At 40.8% G+C, this 19,482-nt stretch overlaps 1 protein-coding gene across 1 annotated transcript in view; it reads left to right on the top strand.

The window, feature by feature from the left end:
- Positions 1-18,811, top strand: part of LOC311111320 (neuronal acetylcholine receptor subunit alpha-7-like) — a gene marked incomplete at both ends in the record, with an annotated part of 38,529 nt that extends 19,718 nt beyond the window's left edge. Inside the window, 5 exons of the mRNA XM_084154041.1 lie at positions 13,091-13,258; positions 14,050-14,244; positions 17,083-17,169; positions 17,680-17,789; positions 18,278-18,811. Coding sequence (XP_084010167.1) covers positions 13,091-13,258; positions 14,050-14,244; positions 17,083-17,169; positions 17,680-17,789; positions 18,278-18,811 — 1,094 coding nt within the window. The remainder of the gene's footprint in view (positions 1-13,090; positions 13,259-14,049; positions 14,245-17,082; positions 17,170-17,679; positions 17,790-18,277) is intronic.
- Positions 18,812-19,482: the final 671 nt, after the last annotated feature.

Below are 19,482 nucleotides of genomic sequence, written 5' to 3'. Positions count from 1 at the left end.
AAAAAGTGAGAGAGCAGCTTACCACTTGTCACACCAGGCTTCTCTGAAGACTTGTATGATGTCACTTCCTCATAAATGATGTCCACAGGATCAAACCATTATTTAATTGTGAGTGGGGGTATTGTTGCGTTACGGGGTTGAAAGAAATACAAGGACAGGGGTAAAAGCCTGAATTTCTCAGAAAATAAAATGTCTTATGCTGAGAAAATGGATTATGCATAATAAGGGGGCATATACAATTAATTTAACAAAAAAAAAGCATTATTATTTAACACTGTGTACTCAAAATGAGTCACGCCATTTGCATGATGGTCAATAGGGACAGGCGAAATTCTTAATACTCCTAAGAAAAGCAAACATATAAGTATTGAAATTCATCTCTGTTTAAAATCATATTCTCTACTCCATATTAAAAACATGTAAAACTTTTAAATGTTGTAATTTAAGTGTAGTTTGATAAATGTTCTGACAAGTTATAACACTAGTACATCTTGGGACACTGACAATACTGAAATGTCACCGAATCTGTAGAATGACCCAGGGAATAGGGTGCCATTCAGGACACAGTCACAGTCCCAGAAGATATCAAAGAGAACAGTAGGTGGTAGAATCTTCTCATATAGAATTGCCACATTCTACATTCTGTGGGTGTGAAAACACAGTGTTAAAGGTCCAATGCAGCCGTTTTTATCTCAACATCAAATCCTTTCTGGGTAACAATGAAGTACCTTACTGTGGTTGTTTTCAATTAAAATGGTCAAAAATAAACAGAAATGGCTTCTTAGCAAATATTTCTCAAGCTAGGACAATCTGGGAGTGGTCTGAGTGGGGAGGGGACAACTGAAAACTAGCTGTTATTGGCAGAGAAGTTTGGAACTCTCTTATTGGTCTGTTAACTAATTTACATCACCAGGCGGTAAATTAACTCCATCCCACCGAAACAGGCTGAAATGTATTTTCAAACAGCTCTTCTGAAAACAGCTCTGGGCATTATCATAATTTTCACAGTATTATTCTGACCTCATAGTGTGGGAAAGATATATAAAACACAGGAAAATCACGTTTTTGACTGTACTGGGCCTTTAAAATACCTTCTTCACTGTGGTTGGATGTGGAGTCGATTTTTTTCCATTCTCTACAATCTTCAACACTGCCATTGTCTTATTACTTAACAAACTTAGAGAAAGCTTGTTTTATTCATTGTATTACTTCGTATCCATTGCATTGATGTTAATTTGTGAAGTGTTTAAAATGCATTCTACATTTTAATTCAACATCAGTGCAGCTTGGTTCATAAGATTGGCTCTGTTCATTCTATTGAATGACATGCGTAGGATTGAGATTGGTTCACTCTGCTGTTGTCAGAGGGCTAGAAAGTAGGAAGATACTGTAGTGTAAGTGATGTCTGAGCAAGCCCTTAATATACCGTAGTGTTGGTGCTGTCTGAGAAAGCCCTTAATATACCATAGTGTTGGTGCTGTCTGAGCAAGCCCTTAATATACCGCAGTGTTGGTGCTGTCTGAGCAAGCCCTTAATATACCATAGTGTTGGTGCTGTCTGAGCAAGCCCTTAATATACCATAGTGTTGGTGCTGTCTGAGCAAGCCCTTAATATACCATAGTGTTGGTGCTGTCTGAGCAAGCCCTTAATATACCGCAGTGTTGGTGCTGTCTGAGCAAGCCCTTAATATACCGCAGTGTTGGTGCTGTCTGAGCAAGCCCTTAATATACCGTAGTGTAGGTGCTGTCTGAGCAAGCCCTTAATATACCATAGTGTTGGTGCTGTCTGAGCAAGCCCTTACTGAACCAGAACTGTCAAGACACACAGCGTCAAAAGATCCATGACACTGTCTAATCAACTCCGCTCCTCAGACACACACACACACACACACACACACACACACAGAGCGACACGTGCGTTTACCATGTGAGTACGTCCTCAACCTGTCAGTGTGGGTGATTACTGTTCTGTGTTCCTTCCTAAACTCCCCTCTTACTTTTCCATTACTATAATACAACACTGGGCCTCCGTACCTCAGCATCCAAATCAAAATGGCTGGAAATAGCCCATTACTAGACTTTCCTCTGAATTGATAGTGGCGTCGTGGACAAATTGCTCCCTAACTTCTCAAAATGAACTCTTGTTCAATCAGACAAACCATTATAGCACAAACCTCTATCAATGCTTTACTGCACAACAAAGCCATCGGGTAAGACCACAATGTTTGAGCAGTATGAGTGAAGAGGCAGGCGGAAACGATGTAGAGAAGATCAGTGTTCAGAACCAAATTGAATTTCCAGCCGTTTGTCTTCGCTGGCCGGTCTCCATTGCATGTAAATGGACATTCATTTTCCTCTGCCTTCTCTTTTATGGCCTTTTGTCTCCTGCCAGAGTTGTTTTCTCATCCCCATCCTCTCACAGTCTTCTTTAATATAGCTGAAGATGGTTTCATGCCTTTAATATAGCTGAAGATGGTTTCATGCCTTTAATATAGCTGAAGATGGTTTCATGCCTTTAATATAGCTGAAGATGGTTTCATGCCTTTAACATAGTTGAAGATGGTTTCATGCCTTTAATATAGCTGAAGATGGTTTCATGCCTGTAATATAGCTGAAGATGGTTTCATGCCTTTAATATAGTTGAAGATGGTTTCATGCCGTTAATATAGCTGAAGATGGTTTCATGCCTTTAATATAGTTGAAGATGGTTTCATGCCGTTAATATAGCTGAAGATGGTTTCATGCCTTTAATATAGTTGAAGATGGTTTCATGCCTTTAATATAGCTGAAGATGGTTTCATGCCTTTAACATAGTTGAAGATGGTTTCATGCCTTTAATATAGCTGAAGATGGTTTCATGCCTTTAACATAGTTGAAGATGGTTTCATGCCTTTAATATAGCTGAAGATGGTTTCATGCCTGTAATATAGCTGAAGATGGTTTCATGCCTTTAATATAGTTGAAGATGGTTTCATGCCGTTAATATAGCTGAAGATGGTTTCATGCCTTTAATATAGTTGAAGATGGTTTCATGCCGTTAATATAGCTGAAGATGGTTTCATGCCTTTAATATAGCTGAAGATGGTTTCATGCCTGTAATATAGCTGAAGATGGTTTCATGCCGTTAATATAGCTGAAGATGGTTTCATGCCGTTAATATAGCTGAAGATGGTTTCATGCCGTTAATATAGTTGAAAATGGTTTCATGCCTTTAATATAGTTGAAGATGGTTTCTTTCTCATGACAGATTACTGGGCACTCGTTACTATTTCTTTGATTTGATTTTACTATTGTTGTGGTGTATAGGGCTGTCTTTACTGTTGTTGTGGTGTATAGGACTGTCATTACTGTTGTTGTGATGTATAGGACTGTCTTTACTGTTGTTGTGGTGTATAGGGCTGTCTTTACTGTTGTTGTGGTGTATAGGACTCTGTCTTTACTGTTGTTGTGGTGTATAGGACTGTCTTTACTGTTGTTGTGGTGTATAGGACTCTGTCTTTACTGTTGTTGTGGTGTATAGGACTCTGTCTTTACTGTTTTTATGGTAAATAGGACTGGCTTTACTGTTGTTGTGGTGTATAGGACTCTGTCTTTACTGTTGTTGTGGTGTATAGGACTCTGTCTTTACTGTTGTTGTGGTGTATAGGACTGTCTTTACTGTTGTTGTGGTGTATAGGACTCTGTCTTTACTGTTTTTATGGTAAATAGGACTGGCTTTACTGTTGTTGTGGTGTATAGGACTCTGTCTTTACTGTTGTTGTGGTGTATAGGACTCTGTCTTTACTGTTGTTGTGGTGTATAGGACTGTCTTTACTGTTGTTGTGGTGTATAGGACTCTGTCTTTACTGTTTTTATGGTAAATAGGACTGGCTTTACTGTTGTTGTGGTGTATAGGACTCTGTCTTTACTGTTGTTGTGGTGTATAGGACTCTGTCTTTACTGTTGTTGTGGTGTATAGGACTGTCTTTACTGTTGTTGTGGTGTATAGGACTCTGTCTTTACTGTTGTTGTGGTGTATAGGACTCTGTCTTTACTGTTGTTGTGGTGTATAGGACTCTGTCTTTACTGTTGTTGTGTTGTATAGGACTATCTTTACTGTTGTTGTGATGTATAGGACTGTGTTTACTGTTGTTGTGGTGTATAGGACTCTGTCTTTACTGTTGTTGTGGTGTATAGGACTGTCTTTACTGTTTGTTGTGGTGTATAGGACTGTCATTACTGTTGTTGTGGTGTATAGGACTGTCTTTACTGTTGTTGTGGTGTATAGGACTCTGTCTTTACTGTTGTTGTGGTGTATAGGACTCTGTCTTTACTGTTGTTGTGGTGTATAGGACTGTCATTACTGTTGTTGTGGTGTATAGGACTGTCTTTACTGTTGTTGTGGTGTATAGGACTGTCATTACTGTTGTTGTGGTGAATAGGACTCTGTCTTTACTGTTGTTGTGGTGAATAGGACTGGCTTTACTGTTGTTGTGGTGTATAGGACTGTCATTACTGTTGTTGTGATGTATAGGGCTGTCTTTACTGTTGTTGTGGTGTATAGGACTGTCATTACTGTTGTTGTGATGTATAGGACTGTCTTTACTGTTGTTGTGGTGTATAGGACTGTCTTTACTGTTGTTGTGGTGTATAGGACTCTGTCTTTACTGTTGTTGTGATGTATAGGACTGTCATTACTGTTGTTGTGGTGTATAGGACTGTCATTACTGTTGTGGTGTATAGGACTCTGTCTTTACTGTTGTTGTGGTGTATAGGACTGGCTTTACTGTTGTTGTGGTGTATAGGACTCTGTCTTTACTGTTGTTGTGGTGTATAGGGCTGTCTTTACTGTTGTTGTGGTGTATAGGACTCTGTCTTTACTGTTGTTGTGGTGTATAGGACTCTGTCTTTACTGTTTTTATGGTAAATAGGACTGGCTTTACTGTTGTTGTGGTGTATAGGACTCTGTCTTTACTGTTGTTGTGGTGTATAGGACTCTGTCATTACTGTTGTTGTGGTGTATAGGACTCTGTCTTTACTGTTGTTGTGGTGAATAGGACTGGCTTTACTGTTGTTGTGGTGTATAGGACTCTGTCTTTACTGTTGTTGTGGTGTATAGGACTGGCTTTACTGTTGTTGTGGTGTATAGGACTGGCTTTACTGTTGTTGTGGTGTATAGGACTGGCTTTACTGTTGTTGTGGTGTATAGGACTCTGTCTTTACTGTTGTTGTGGTGTATAGGGCTGTCTTTACTGTTGTTGTGGTGTATAGGACTGTCTTTACTATTGTTGTGGTGTATAGGACTCTGTCTTTACTGTTGTTGGGGTGTATAGGACTGTCATTACTGTTGTTGTGGTGTATAGGACTCTGTCTTTACTGTTTGTTGTGGTGTATAGGACTGTGTTTACTGTTGTTGTGGTGTATAGGACTGTCTTTACTGTTGTTGTGGTGTATAGGACTCTATCTTTACTGTTGTTGTGGTGTATAGGACTGTCTTTACTGTTGTTGTGGTGTATAGGACTCTGTCTTTACTGTTGTTGTGGTGTATAGGACTGTCTTTACTGTTGTTGTGGTGTATAGGACTGTCATTACTGTTGTTGTGGTGTATAGGACTGTCATTACTGTTGTTGTGGTGTATAGGACTGTCATTACTGTTGTGGTGTATAGGACTGTCTTTACTGTTGTTGTGATGTATAGGACTCTGTCTTTACTGTTGTTGTGGTGTATAGGGCTGTCTTTACTGTTGTTGTGGTGTATAGGACTCTGTCTTTACTGTTGTTGTGGTGTATAGGGCTGTCTTTACTGTTGTTGTGGTGAATAGGACTGTCTTTACTGTTGTTGTGGTGTATAGGACTCTGTCTTTACTGTTGTTGTGGTGTATAGGACTGGCTTTACTGTTGTTGTGGTGTATAGGACTCTGTCTTTACTGTTGTTGTGGTGTATAGGGCTGTCTTTACTGTTGTTGTGGTGTATAGGACTCTGTCTTTACTGTTGTTGTGGTGTATAGGACTCTGTCTTTACTGTTTTTATGGTAAATAGGACTGGCTTTACTGTTGTTGTGGTGTATAGGACTCTGTCTTTACTGTTGTTGTGGTGTATAGGACTCTGTCATTACTGTTGTTGTGGTGTATAGGACTCTGTCTTTACTGTTGTTGTGGTGAATAGGACTGGCTTTACTGTTGTTGTGGTGTATAGGACTCTGTCTTTACTGTTGTTGTGGTGTATAGGACTGGCTTTACTGTTGTTGTGGTGTATAGGACTGGCTTTACTGTTGTTGTGGTGTATAGGACTGGCTTTACTGTTGTTGTGGTGTATAGGACTCTGTCTTTACTGTTGTTGTGGTGTATAGGGCTGTCTTTACTGTTGTTGTGGTGTATAGGACTGTCTTTACTATTGTTGTGGTGTATAGGACTCTGTCTTTACTGTTGTTGGGGTGTATAGGACTGTCATTACTGTTGTTGTGGTGTATAGGACTCTGTCTTTACTGTTTGTTGTGGTGTATAGGACTGTGTTTACTGTTGTTGTGGTGTATAGGACTGTCTTTACTGTTGTTGTGGTGTATAGGACTCTGTCTTTACTGTTGTTGTGGTGTATAGGACTGTCTTTACTGTTGTTGTGGTGTATAGGACTCTGTCTTTACTGTTGTTGTGGTGTATAGGACTGTCTTTACTGTTGTTGTGGTGTATAGGACTCTGTCTTTACTGTTGTTGTGGTGTATAGGACTGTGTTTACTGTTGTTGTGGTGTATAGGACTGTCATTACTGTTGTTGTGGTGTATAGGACTGGCTTTACTGTTGTTGTGATGTATAGGACTGTCTTTACTGTTGTTGTGGTGTATAGGACTGTCATTACTGTTGTTGTGGTGTATAGGACTCTGTCTTTACTGTTGTTGTGATGTATAGGGCTGTCATTACTGTTGTTGTGGTGAATAGGACTGTCATTACTGTTGTTGTGATGTATAGGACTGTCATTACTGTTGTTGTGATGTATAGGACTGTCATTACTGTTGTTGTGGTGTATAGGACTCTGTCTTTACTGTTGTTGTGATGTATAGGGCTGTCATTACTGTTGTTGTGGTGAATAGGACTGTCATTACTGTTGTTGTGATGTATAGGACTCTGTCTTTACTGTTGTTGTGGTGTATAGGACTCTGTCTTTACTGTTTTTATGGTAAATAGGACTGGCTTTACTGTTGTTGTGGTGTATAGGACTCTGTCTTTACTGTTGTTGTGGTGTATAGGACTCTGTCTTTACTGTTGTTGTGGTGTATAGGACTGTCTTTACTGTTGTTGTGGTGTATAGGACTCTGTCTTTACTGTTTTTATGGTAAATAGGACTGGCTTTACTGTTGTTGTGGTGTATAGGACTCTGTCTTTACTGTTGTTGTGGTGTATAGGACTCTGTCTTTACTGTTGTTGTGGTGTATAGGACTCTGTCTTTACTGTTGTTGTGGTGTATAGGACTCTGTCTTTACTGTTTGTTGTGGTGTATAGGACTGTGTTTACTGTTGTTGTGATGTATAGGACTGGCTTTACTGTTGTTGTGGTGTATAGGACTCTGTCTTTACTGTTGTTGTGGTGTATAGGACTGGCTTTACTGTTGTTGTGGTGTATAGGACTCTGTCTTTACTGTTGTTGTGATGTATAGGGCTGTCATTACTGTTGTTGTGGTGAATAGGACTGTCATTACTGTTGTTGTGATGTATAGGACTGTCATTACTGTTGTTGTGATGTATAGGACTGTCATTACTGTTGTTGTGGTGTATAGGACTCTGTCTTTACTGTTGTTGTGATGTATAGGGCTGTCATTACTGTTGTTGTGGTGAATAGGACTGTCATTACTGTTGTTGTGATGTATAGGACTCTGTCTTTACTGTTGTTGTGGTGTATAGGACTCTGTCTTTACTGTTTTTATGGTAAATAGGACTGGCTTTACTGTTGTTGTGGTGTATAGGACTCTGTCTTTACTGTTGTTGTGGTGTATAGGACTCTGTCTTTACTGTTGTTGTGGTGTATATGACTGTCTTTACTGTTGTTGTGGTGTATAGGACTCTGTCTTTACTGTTTTTATGGTAAATAGGACTGGCTTTACTGTTGTTGTGGTGTATAGGACTCTGTCTTTACTGTTGTTGTGGTGTATAGGACTCTGTCTTTACTGTTTTTATGGTAAATAGGACTGGCTTTACTGTTGTTGTGGTGTATAGGACTCTGTCTTTACTGTTGTTGTGGTGTATAGGACTCTGTCTTTACTGTTGTTGTGGTGTATAGGACTGTCTTTACTGTTGTTGTGGTGTATAGGACTCTGTCTTTACTGTTGTTGTGGTGTATAGGACTCTGTCTTTACTGTTGTTGTGGTGTATAGGACTCTGTCTTTACTGTTGTTGTGTTGTATAGGACTATCTTTACTGTTGTTGTGATGTATAGGACTGTGTTTACTGTTGTTGTGGTGTATAGGACTCTGTCTTTACTGTTGTTGTGGTGTATAGGACTGTCTTTACTGTTTGTTGTGGTGTATAGGACTGTCATTACTGTTGTTGTCGTGTATAGGACTGTCTTTACTGTTGTTGTGGTGTATAGGACTCTGTCTTTACTGTTGTTGTGGTGTATAGGACTCTGTCTTTACTGTTGTTGTGGTGTATAGGACTGTCATTACTGTTGTTGTGGTGTATAGGACTGTCTTTACTGTTGTTGTGGTGTATAGGACTGTCATTACTGTTGTTGTGGTGAATAGGACTCTGTCTTTACTGTTGTTGTGGTGAATAGGACTGGCTTTACTGTTGTTGTGGTGTATAGGACTGTCATTACTGTTGTTGTGATGTATAGGGCTGTCTTTACTGTTGTTGTGGTGTATAGGACTGTCATTACTGTTGTTGTGATGTATAGGACTGTCTTTACTGTTGTTGTGGTGTATAGGACTGTCTTTACTGTTGTTGTGGTGTATAGGACTCTGTCTTTACTGTTGTTGTGATGTATAGGACTGTCATTACTGTTGTTGTGATGTATAGGACTGTCATTACTGTTGTGGTGTATAGGACTCTGTCTTTACTGTTGTTGTGGTGTATAGGACTGGCTTTACTGTTGTTGTGGTGTATAGGACTCTGTCTTTACTGTTGTTGTGGTGTATAGGGCTGTCTTTACTGTTGTTGTGGTGTATAGGACTCTGTCTTTACTGTTGTTGTGGTGTATAGGACTCTGTCTTTACTGTTTTTATGGTAAATAGGACTGGCTTTACTGTTGTTGTGGTGTATAGGACTCTGTCTTTACTGTTGTTGTGGTGTATAGGACTCTGTCATTACTGTTGTTGTGGTGTATAGGACTCTGTCTTTACTGTTGTTGTGGTGAATAGGACGGGCTTTACTGTTGTTGTGGTGTATAGGACTCTGTCTTTACTGTTGTTGTGGTGTATAGGACTGGCTTTACTGTTGTTGTGGTGTATAGGACTGGCTTTACTGTTGTTGTGGTGTATAGGACTGGCTTTACTGTTGTTGTGGTGTATAGGACTCTGTCTTTACTGTTGTTGTGGTGTATAGGGCTGTCTTTACTGTTGTTGTGGTGTAAAGGACTGTCTTTACTATTGTTGTGGTGTATAGGACTCTGTCTTTACTGTTGTTGGGGTGTATAGGACTGTCATTACTGTTGTTGTGGTGTATAGGACTCTGTCTTTACTGTTTGTTGTGGTGTATAGGACTGTGTTTACTGTTGTTGTGGTGTATAGGACTGTCTTTACTGTTGTTGTGGTGTATAGGACTCTATCTTTACTGTTGTTGTGGTGTATAGGACTGTCTTTACTGTTGTTGTGGTGTATAGGACTCTGTCTTTACTGTTGTTGTGGTGTATAGGACTGTCTTTACTGTTGTTGTGGTGTATAGGACTGTCATTACTGTTGTTGTGGTGTATAGGACTGTCATTACTGTTGTTGTGGTGTATAGGACTGTCATTACTGTTGTGGTGTATAGGACTGTCTTTACTGTTGTTGTGATGTATAGGACTCTGTCTTTACTGTTGTTGTGGTGTATAGGGCTGTCTTTACTGTTGTTGTGGTGTATAGGACTCTGTCTTTACTGTTGTTGTGGTGTATAGGGCTGTCTTTACTGTTGTTGTGGTGAATAGGACTGTCTTTACTGTTGTTGTGGTGTATAGGACTCTGTCTTTACTGTTGTTGTGGTGTATAGGACTGGCTTTACTGTTGTTGTGGTGTATAGGACTCTGTCTTTACTGTTGTTGTGGTGTATAGGGCTGTCTTTACTGTTGTTGTGGTGTATAGGACTCTGTCTTTACTGTTGTTGTGGTGTATAGGACTCTGTCTTTACTGTTTTTATGGTAAATAGGACTGGCTTTACTGTTGTTGTGGTGTATAGGACTCTGTCTTTACTGTTGTTGTGGTGTATAGGACTCTGTCATTACTGTTGTTGTGGTGTATAGGACTCTGTCTTTACTGTTGTTGTGGTGAATAGGACTGGCTTTACTGTTGTTGTGGTGTATAGGACTCTGTCTTTACTGTTGTTGTGGTGTATAGGACTGGCTTTACTGTTGTTGTGGTGTATAGGACTGGCTTTACTGTTGTTGTGGTGTATAGGACTGGCTTTACTGTTGTTGTGGTGTATAGGACTCTGTCTTTACTGTTGTTGTGGTGTATAGGGCTGTCTTTACTGTTGTTGTGGTGTATAGGACTGTCTTTACTATTGTTGTGGTGTATAGGACTCTGTCTTTACTGTTGTTGGGGTGTATAGGACTGTCATTACTGTTGTTGTGGTGTATAGGACTCTGTCTTTACTGTTTGTTGTGGTGTATAGGACTGTGTTTACTGTTGTTGTGGTGTATAGGACTGTCTTTACTGTTGTTGTGGTGTATAGGACTCTGTCTTTACTGTTGTTGTGGTGTATAGGACTGTCTTTACTGTTGTTGTGGTGTATAGGACTCTGTCTTTACTGTTGTTGTGGTGTATAGGACTGTCTTTACTGTTGTTGTGGTGTATAGGACTCTGTCTTTACTGTTGTTGTGGTGTATAGGACTGTGTTTACTGTTGTTGTGGTGTATAGGACTGTCATTACTGTTGTTGTGGTGTATAGGACTGGCTTTACTGTTGTTGTGATGTATAGGACTGTCTTTACTGTTGTTGTGGTGTATAGGACTGTCATTACTGTTGTTGTGGTGTATAGGACTCTGTCTTTACTGTTGTTGTGATGTATAGGGCTGTCATTACTGTTGTTGTGGTGAATAGGACTGTCATTACTGTTGTTGTGATGTATAGGACTGTCATTACTGTTGTTGTGATGTATAGGACTGTCATTACTGTTGTTGTGGTGTATAGGACTGTCATTACTGTTGTGGTGTATAGGACTGTCATTACTGTTGTTGGGGTGTATAGGACTCTGTCTTTACTGTTGTTGTGGTGTATAGGACTGTCTTTACTGTTGTTGTGGTGTATAGGACTCTGTCTTTACTGTTGTTGTGGTGTATAGGGCTGTCTTTACTGTTGTTGTGGTGTATAGGACTGTCTTTACTATTGTTGTGGTGTATAGGACTCTGTCTTTACTGTTGTTGGGGTGTATAGGACTGTCATTACTGTTGTTGTGGTGTATAGGACTCTGTCTTTACTGTTTGTTGTGGTGTATAGGACTGTGTTTACTGTTGTTGTGGTGTATAGGACTGTCTTTACTGTTGTTGTGGTGTATAGGACTCTGTCTTTACTGTTGTTGTGGTGTATAGGACTGTCTTTACTGTTGTTTTGGTGTATAGGACTCTGTCTTTACTGTTGTTGTGGTGTATAGGACTGTCTTTACTGTTGTTGTGGTGTATAGGACTCTGTCTTTACTGTTGTTGTGGTGTATAGGACTGTCTTTACTGTTGTTGTGGTGTATAGGACTGTCATTACTGTTGTTGTGGTGTATAGGACTGTCATTACTGTTGTTGTGATGTATAGGACTGGCTTTACTGTTGTTGTGATGTATAGGACTGTCTTTACTGTTGTTGTGGTGTATAGGACTGTCATTACTGTTGTTGTGGTGTATAGGACTCTGTCTTTACTGTTGTTGTGATGTATAGGGCTGTCATTACTGTTGTTGTGGTGAATAGGACTGTCATTACTGTTGTTGTGATGTATAGGACTGTCATTACTGTTGTTGTGATGTATAGGACTGTCATTACTGTTGTTGTGGTGTATAGGACTGTCATTACTGTTGTTGTGATGTATAGGACTGTCTTTACTGTTGTTGTGGTGTATAGGACTGTCATTACTGTTGTTGTGATGTATAGGACTGTCATTACTGTTGTTGTGATGTATAGGACTGTCATTACTGTTGTTGTGGTGTATAGGACTGTCATTACTGTTGTTGTGATGTATAGGACTGTCATTACTGTTGTTGTGATGTATAGGACTGTCATTACTGTTGTTGTGGTGTATAGGACTGTCATTACTGTTGTTGTGATGTATAGGACTGTCATTACTGTTGTTGTGGTGTATAGGGCTGTCTTTACTGTTGTTGTGGTGTATAGGGCTGTCTTTACTGTTGTTGTGGTGTATAGGACTGTCATTACTGTTGTTGTGATGTATAGGACTGTCATTACTGTTGTTGTGATGTATAGGACTGTCATTACTGTTGTTGTGGTGTATAGGACTCTGTCTTTACTGTTGTTGTGGTGTATAGGACTGTCATTACTGTTGTTGTGATGTATAGGACTGTCTTTACTGTTGTTGTGGTGTATAGGACTGTCTTTACTGTTGTTGTGGTGTATAGGACTGTCTTTACTGTTGTTGTGGTGTATAGGACTGTCTTTACTGTTGTTGTGGTGTATAGGACTCTGTCTTTACTGTTGTTGTGGTTTATAGGACTGTCTTTACTGTTGTTGTGGTGTATAGGACTGTCTTTACTGTTGTTGTGATGTATAGGACTGGCTTTACTGTTGTGGTGTATAGGACTCTGTCTTTCATATCTTTATACCCTTTGAAAGTCATCTCTCTAGCTCTAACTTTCTTTATGTTTATCTATTTCTATCCATGCCTTTCTCTCTATCTCTCCCTCCATCCCTCCCATTTACCTCCATCTCTCTCTCCATCCCTCCCATTTATCTCCATCACCCTCTCTTTCTCTCCTCATTCATGTTCCAACACAGGCATATTCAAGAGCACCTGCTACATCGATGTGCGCTGGTTCCCCTTTGATCTCCAGAGGTGTGACCTGAAGTTTGGCTCCTGGACCTATGGAGGCTGGTCTCTGGACCTACAGATGATGGAGGCAGATATCACAGGTTACATCCCCAACGGAGAGTGGGACCTAGTGGGTAAGAGATAGCGGCTGGCTAGTATTGGACAATATATTGTCACCACAGAACCTGGGTTCTGATGGCACGGTTGTTTGGAAGACGATGCTGCCAACCCCAGAGTAGTGGGTTGGAGTCCTGTATGGGCCATATACCGGTATTCTTCTTACAGTATGTGTTTTGGATCAAAGTGTCTAAATTACAATATAACATTTAAATTGTTATTGCAAGAACTGTTTTGAACAAGCTTGGAAGTTTGGGATAACTCACAAATATGACCCAGACTATTCTTTTTTTTATTTGAGTTTAACTTCCAAACTAGATGGTCAAACTATAAAAGCTAGATCCTGTATGTACGATTGATCACAGTCAAATGAAATAGGGGAATTTATTCAAAAGGCTTTTCCTCAGCATTACAGATCTTTAGTGAAATTTGCTTCTACGGAATCCCTGGCAAATTGACTAATGTATTTACAAGAGAGGGGTTCTAATGAAATGACATCCCAGTGCTGGAAGCCAGTGGTAGGCTTTACTACTTTGAATATAGTTTTTCTTGCATGTTGGACTGCTTATAAAGAGATATGGCAGGCACTATTACTGTAATGGGGAACTGATGAAAACTAACAATACCATTTGATTCAGGGTCAAACTCCCAACACCCTTAACCTACTAAAGCTTCCTTATTGTGAAACACCATGAATTTACCTGAAATAAAGACATCCATTACTGCAAATAATTTCAGTACAACCCAAATTGAGTCCTCAAACTGTAATTGACTTCCTATATTGTTGTCTTCCTGGTGTATGATACAGAGGTGCCCGGGCGCAGGAACGAGCGCTTCTACGACTGCTGTAAGGAGCCTTACCCTGACGTAACCTTTACTGTGGTGATGCGTAGACGTACCCTCTACTATGGCCTCAACCTCCTCATCCCCTGTGTTCTCATCTCCACCTTGGCCCTACTCGTCTTCCTGCTGCCTGCTGACTCTGGGGAGAAGATATCACTGGGTCAGCTCCGTGGATGGATGGGTGGATGAGTGGGTGGGTGGATGAGTGGGTGGGTGGATGAGTGGATGGATGGGTGGATGGATGGGTGGATGAGTGGGTGGGTGGGTGGGTGGATGAGTGGGTGGATGGATGGGTGGATGGGTGGGTGGGTGGGTGGTTGAGTGGATGGGTGTGTGCATGGGTGGGTATGTGGGTGGATGGATGACTATTATTGGACATTTAAACATAAATAGGTTATTAAATCAACACCTGTAACTAGGGGTGTGGGGTTCTCATGACAAATTCTAACATGAAAAGTACAAACATCATGATATTCACAGACATCACCCATTGATGTCAATGGGAGATTTGTGTGGCGATTAAGCATATATTTCAAGCTAGGATTTTATACAGCCATCAAACTACATGCCAGGCAAGAGACCCTATACTCCTCACAAGGTAATGCACGTATTATTATAATTATTATTATTCTGAGTTTATAACTCAGTATTTACTCAATACTCACTGAGGGGAAACCAGCCACTGGAAGAAATATTCATGAAAAGCTCCAGCAGTTGATGATAAAGCAAATTCTTATGCACCTCTCAGAAGTCAGGCTTCAGTCTTCAGATTACTCTGATTTATCATTCAGTGCTAGGAGAATCATATTGACAATCCTATTTCCATTTCTCAGAACCTGGCTGAGTGCTGACTTGGAGCTGTATAAGGCATCAAGGCATGCCGGGCGATTTATGTATGTCTACACGTCTCATTGGAAAGATTAGGAGCCTGCAATGCAGATGGTTTCCTTAATTAACCCAGTGTTTCTCCAAAAGAGCTGTGTGTGTGTGGCGCAGCTGTTTGGGTGTCTAGAGGGGTGATTGGGGAAGCAGGAAATGTGTTTGATGTAGTCAGTCAAACTTCAAACAAAGAAAAAAACCTCTTGCTGTATTGTCTGTAATTTAATACTGCCATGTTATTTTTAGTTCAGTATTTACACACTATGCAACATGAAGGATTTATAAATCAAATTTAGTTGAAAGTGTGACCATCACAAAACCCCATCTGCCTATATAATCAAGACATACTGTATCAACCAACCAACATCATTATCTGTCAGCCTTTTTAGAAGTGATCAATGCACATAGGAAGATGTATTCAGTTTCAGTTCCTTCTGAGGAAATTGCCATGGCTGACTTAAAAAGAGCCAGGGACTGTTGATCAGGGGAAAGAGAGACAGGAATATTCAGGCAGGGTCAACACTGTTGTTGTCCTTGGGTGTGCAGTGCACACACCTGCCAACATGATTCTGTGTCTCAAATGGAACCCTATTCCCTTTTATAGTGCACTACTTTTGACCAGAGCCCTATGGGTAAAAGGGTGCCATTTGGGACGCAACCGGCAACCCTGACAGTGAGTCACTGGTCAAGCCTCACTGATGCTCTACGATCTATCGGAAATTAAATCAGCGAGCTGTCTGCTCAGTTTAAGTCTTATTTTGGACATGCCTGGCTGATTTCCAGTGAGGCGAGTTGTGCTTCAATCTGAGAACGCATCGAGTCACGGCTGTTAATAATTATATTTCTACGGTCTGTCTTTATTTTTTAGTCTAAATATATTTGTTTTATTTTCTTAGTTCAGCCATGCTCAGACTGAGGGGATTAGATATAAATATTTTCGACATTTCCCTTTTGCAATGTGTTAATTTATAACTTATAATAGTATATGCCATTAAACAGATCACACACTTAGTCATGTGTACATAAATTGTTTACGTATGGGTGGTCCCGGGAATCAAACCCACTATCCTGCCGTTGCAAGCGCCATGCTCTACCAACTGAGCTACAGAGGACCTCCTCAGGATATATGGCTACTTTTTGTCTTAGATTGAAATAGCTACCAAGCGCCTTATTTACTGAGTTGTTACCTGGCTGGCAAATCATACTGAAAACAAGTTTGACATTTTAAGTACTCATGTGTACCATTCACATTTCCTGAGAGAGACATGGACCTCTGACAAGTAGGGCCTCAGAGAGAAGGGGAAGTACCTGTTGCTATGGTTACAGGCAGGAATACACAGAAGAGGAGTTCCTAGCGAGTGAAAGATGTGCCAGTGTGCTTTGAGATACCCAGGAATTGACACCTAATCACTTAGAGATATTCAGCCCCCGTCCTATCCCTGGAATTCAGTGGCTTAGAGACCCAGCCAGCTCATTAGCAAGCTTCAGGGGGGATTGCGTTAAATCTCTACCCACAGGTGTTTGATGTTGTTCCCACATCTCCACTCAAACCCTGTAAGCCTCAAGGCAGTATGAGGATGAACCACAATAGTAGATGTTGCTATTTCAGATCCCTCTGTCATTGTAGGCTAAAACCCAGTGAAGCAGCACTGGATTCTGACAAAAGTATGAAACGGAAGACTGTGTAAATTAGCATAATAATAAAACGGAATACTGTTTGATTACATGGATGGAATAAAAATAGAACAGAGGACAGTGAAATGCAGACTAGAATAGAACAGAATTCAATGACACGCAATATATCTTGGTGAAATCCAGTTGAACCCTTTGGGTACACAGGGATAATATGCTGCAATGTGACACAATACAGCAGATGATTCCACCTGAATAAATTATAGATTGGTATTCATAGCAAGCCATTTTGTAAAAAAAAAAACAACTCAGAAATGTGCAAAATAATGGTAGGCCTTCGTGTAAAATGGTGTTTGTTGAAATGTGTAATGTCTGTTTAAAATACATTTTTTAAGGATTATTTTGCATTCCAAAATAACCATCCTGTTAATCACACAGACTGCATTAACCCCTTCCTTTGTGCTAACTCATTTATGTTTCGTTCTAGGGATAACAGTGCTGCTCTCACTGACCGTCTTCATGTTGCTGGTTGCAGAGATCATGCCTGCAACCTCTGACTCAGTACCTTTAATCGGTAAGATTGTCTATTTTTAAATTGGAAATGACAATTGTAATGGGTCCCCTGTAGCTCAGTTGGTAGAGCATGGCGCTTGCAACGCCAGGGTTGTGGGTTCGTTTCCTACGGGGGGGGGGGGGCAGTATGAAAAATGTATGCACTCACTAACTGTAAGTCGCTCTGGATAAGAGCGTCTGCTAAATGACTGAAATGTAATGGCTGCCATTTTGAAAAGGCCAACAGTATAATTTCACCATCTTCAGGAGAGGAAGAACTATTGGAGGCTTGGAAGTGGCATAGTGTAAGTTCCTAATCTTTGTATTATTAAACCACTCAATCGTGTGGGGGGCTATTTCTCAGCCTGAAATACATTGAGTGACAAATGAGAACCTCTCATTGAGATAAAATGATGCCCATTTCAGTAACTTATGGTATGTGGCTGTTCTGTCATTTATCCTCTAGTCCTCTGTCCACCATCTCTTGTTCTCTGTCTCTCTCTCTGTCTCTCTGTCTCTCTGTGTATTGTAGCTCAGTACTTTGCCACCACCATGGTCATTGTGGGTCTCTCTGTGATTGCTACGGTTCTGGTCTTACAATACCACCATCACGATCCCGATGGAAGCAAGATGCCTAAGTGGGTGAGTGTATTTTTACACAAACCCATTATGTGAAATTACAATGAAATCTTATTAGTTACTCACTATTTCTATATCCAGACTCCTCATTGTTGTGATTCTGCCAAAGAAAGCCTCTCAGGGGTAGGGTGCTTTCTAATAGGTCTCAAAGCCCTTTGCCTGGTAAGGGGGAAGTAATTCACTAACAATGTGTAGCACCAATCTGAGTGATGGACAGCAGCCATTTTGTGCTAGAACACTCACCACATTGGCTATTACAGTGGAGGGCTGAGGAATACAGTTGGACAATTAGAAGCAGGGGAGGATTAGGCAGCCATGATAGTGATCGTCACCACTGCTGTGCCATCGTGCCCCTGCAGGACACCTCGTTCAAAGGAGTCATGCAGGGAGGATTTGAGTAAAAGTTTCATTCTCTCTCTCTTACTATCTCCAGTCAGTACGCTGCTGTGCACAGTACATTCATTCTGGTTTTACTCTCTGATTGTGTGAAGACTCGGGTGATCCTGCTCAACTGGTGCGCCTGGTTCCTGCGTATGAAGCGGCCCGGTGAGGACCGTGTACGCCCGGCCTGCCACAACAAGCATCCCCGTGGGAGCCTCACCAGCATGGACCTGAACGCCAGCGCCTCGGCCCCACACTCCACCAACGGCAACATGCTCTACATCGGCCTGGAGAGCATGCACTATGCTCCAGCCACCACCTCCCCCGACTCCGGGGTCCTGTGTGGCCGTCTGGTGTGTGGTGGGGGGGAGGACGAGGTGCTCTTGCCCACGCGGCCCACCTCCTCGGCGGGGAGCCTGGAGCCCGATCTGGCCAAGATCCTGGATGAGGTGCGCTACATCGCCAAGCGTTTCCGCGACCATGACGAGGATGAGTTGGTGTGCAACGAGTGGAAGTTTGCGGCGTCAGTGATCGACCGGCTCTGTCTCATGGCCTTCTCGCTCTTCACCATCCTCTGCACGATCGGTATCCTCATGTCGGCACCTAACTTTGTGGAAGCCATTTCCAAAGACTTCTTTACCTAAGAGCTTGAAATGTTCACATGCTTTATCCACTAAATACACTACATGGTTTTTGAAATCTTACGGTTGCATAATCACATTACAAAACACATAGATTACTTATATCAAATGATTGAATATTTGTCTGTGATATAGAGATAGAACACATTATGTCTGCATAAATCTTCAATTTACAAGATGTACAGCTTTTTCACACTCAACTATTTCCCTGCAGGACGCAGCAGGACATCATATTAACATTGGATATGGTGGAAAATCATGTTGTATGTAACTGGCTTAAAGGAATCTAGGCATTAGATGTTATAACCAACCAACAATGAAGAGTGAATAGCCATGCCTTGTATAGCATTATAAATACCAAGGTTACTTCAATTGAATCCAATGTGTTTTTGTCCACTTGGGTAATTGCTTATTGGCTACCCTTTATAACGCTCTCAGTTCAAAATGGTTCAATCGTTTTCTCTTATGTGGTGTAAAGAACAATTGCTGGATACCTTCTGTTCAAGGTTTCTGTCAAAGTTATGTTGGTTTTGTGTTTGTAGATAGTGTGGCGGTATCTAGTGTGTTGTTTTCTGTGAATTGAAAATATCCATCGCAAAAATACCTTTTTGAGTTTTGGCAACTTTATTGCATCTTTATTATTATGTCTACAAGAATAAAACACAACACTCCAT

Source organism: Coregonus lavaretus, assembly GCF_964263955.1.
Source record: "Coregonus lavaretus genome assembly, chromosome: 37".
Classification (NCBI taxonomy): Eukaryota; Metazoa; Chordata; class Actinopteri; order Salmoniformes; family Salmonidae; genus Coregonus; species Coregonus lavaretus.
Note: the sequence above shows the minus strand (reverse complement) of the source record. Positions and strands in the feature narration are given on the sequence as shown.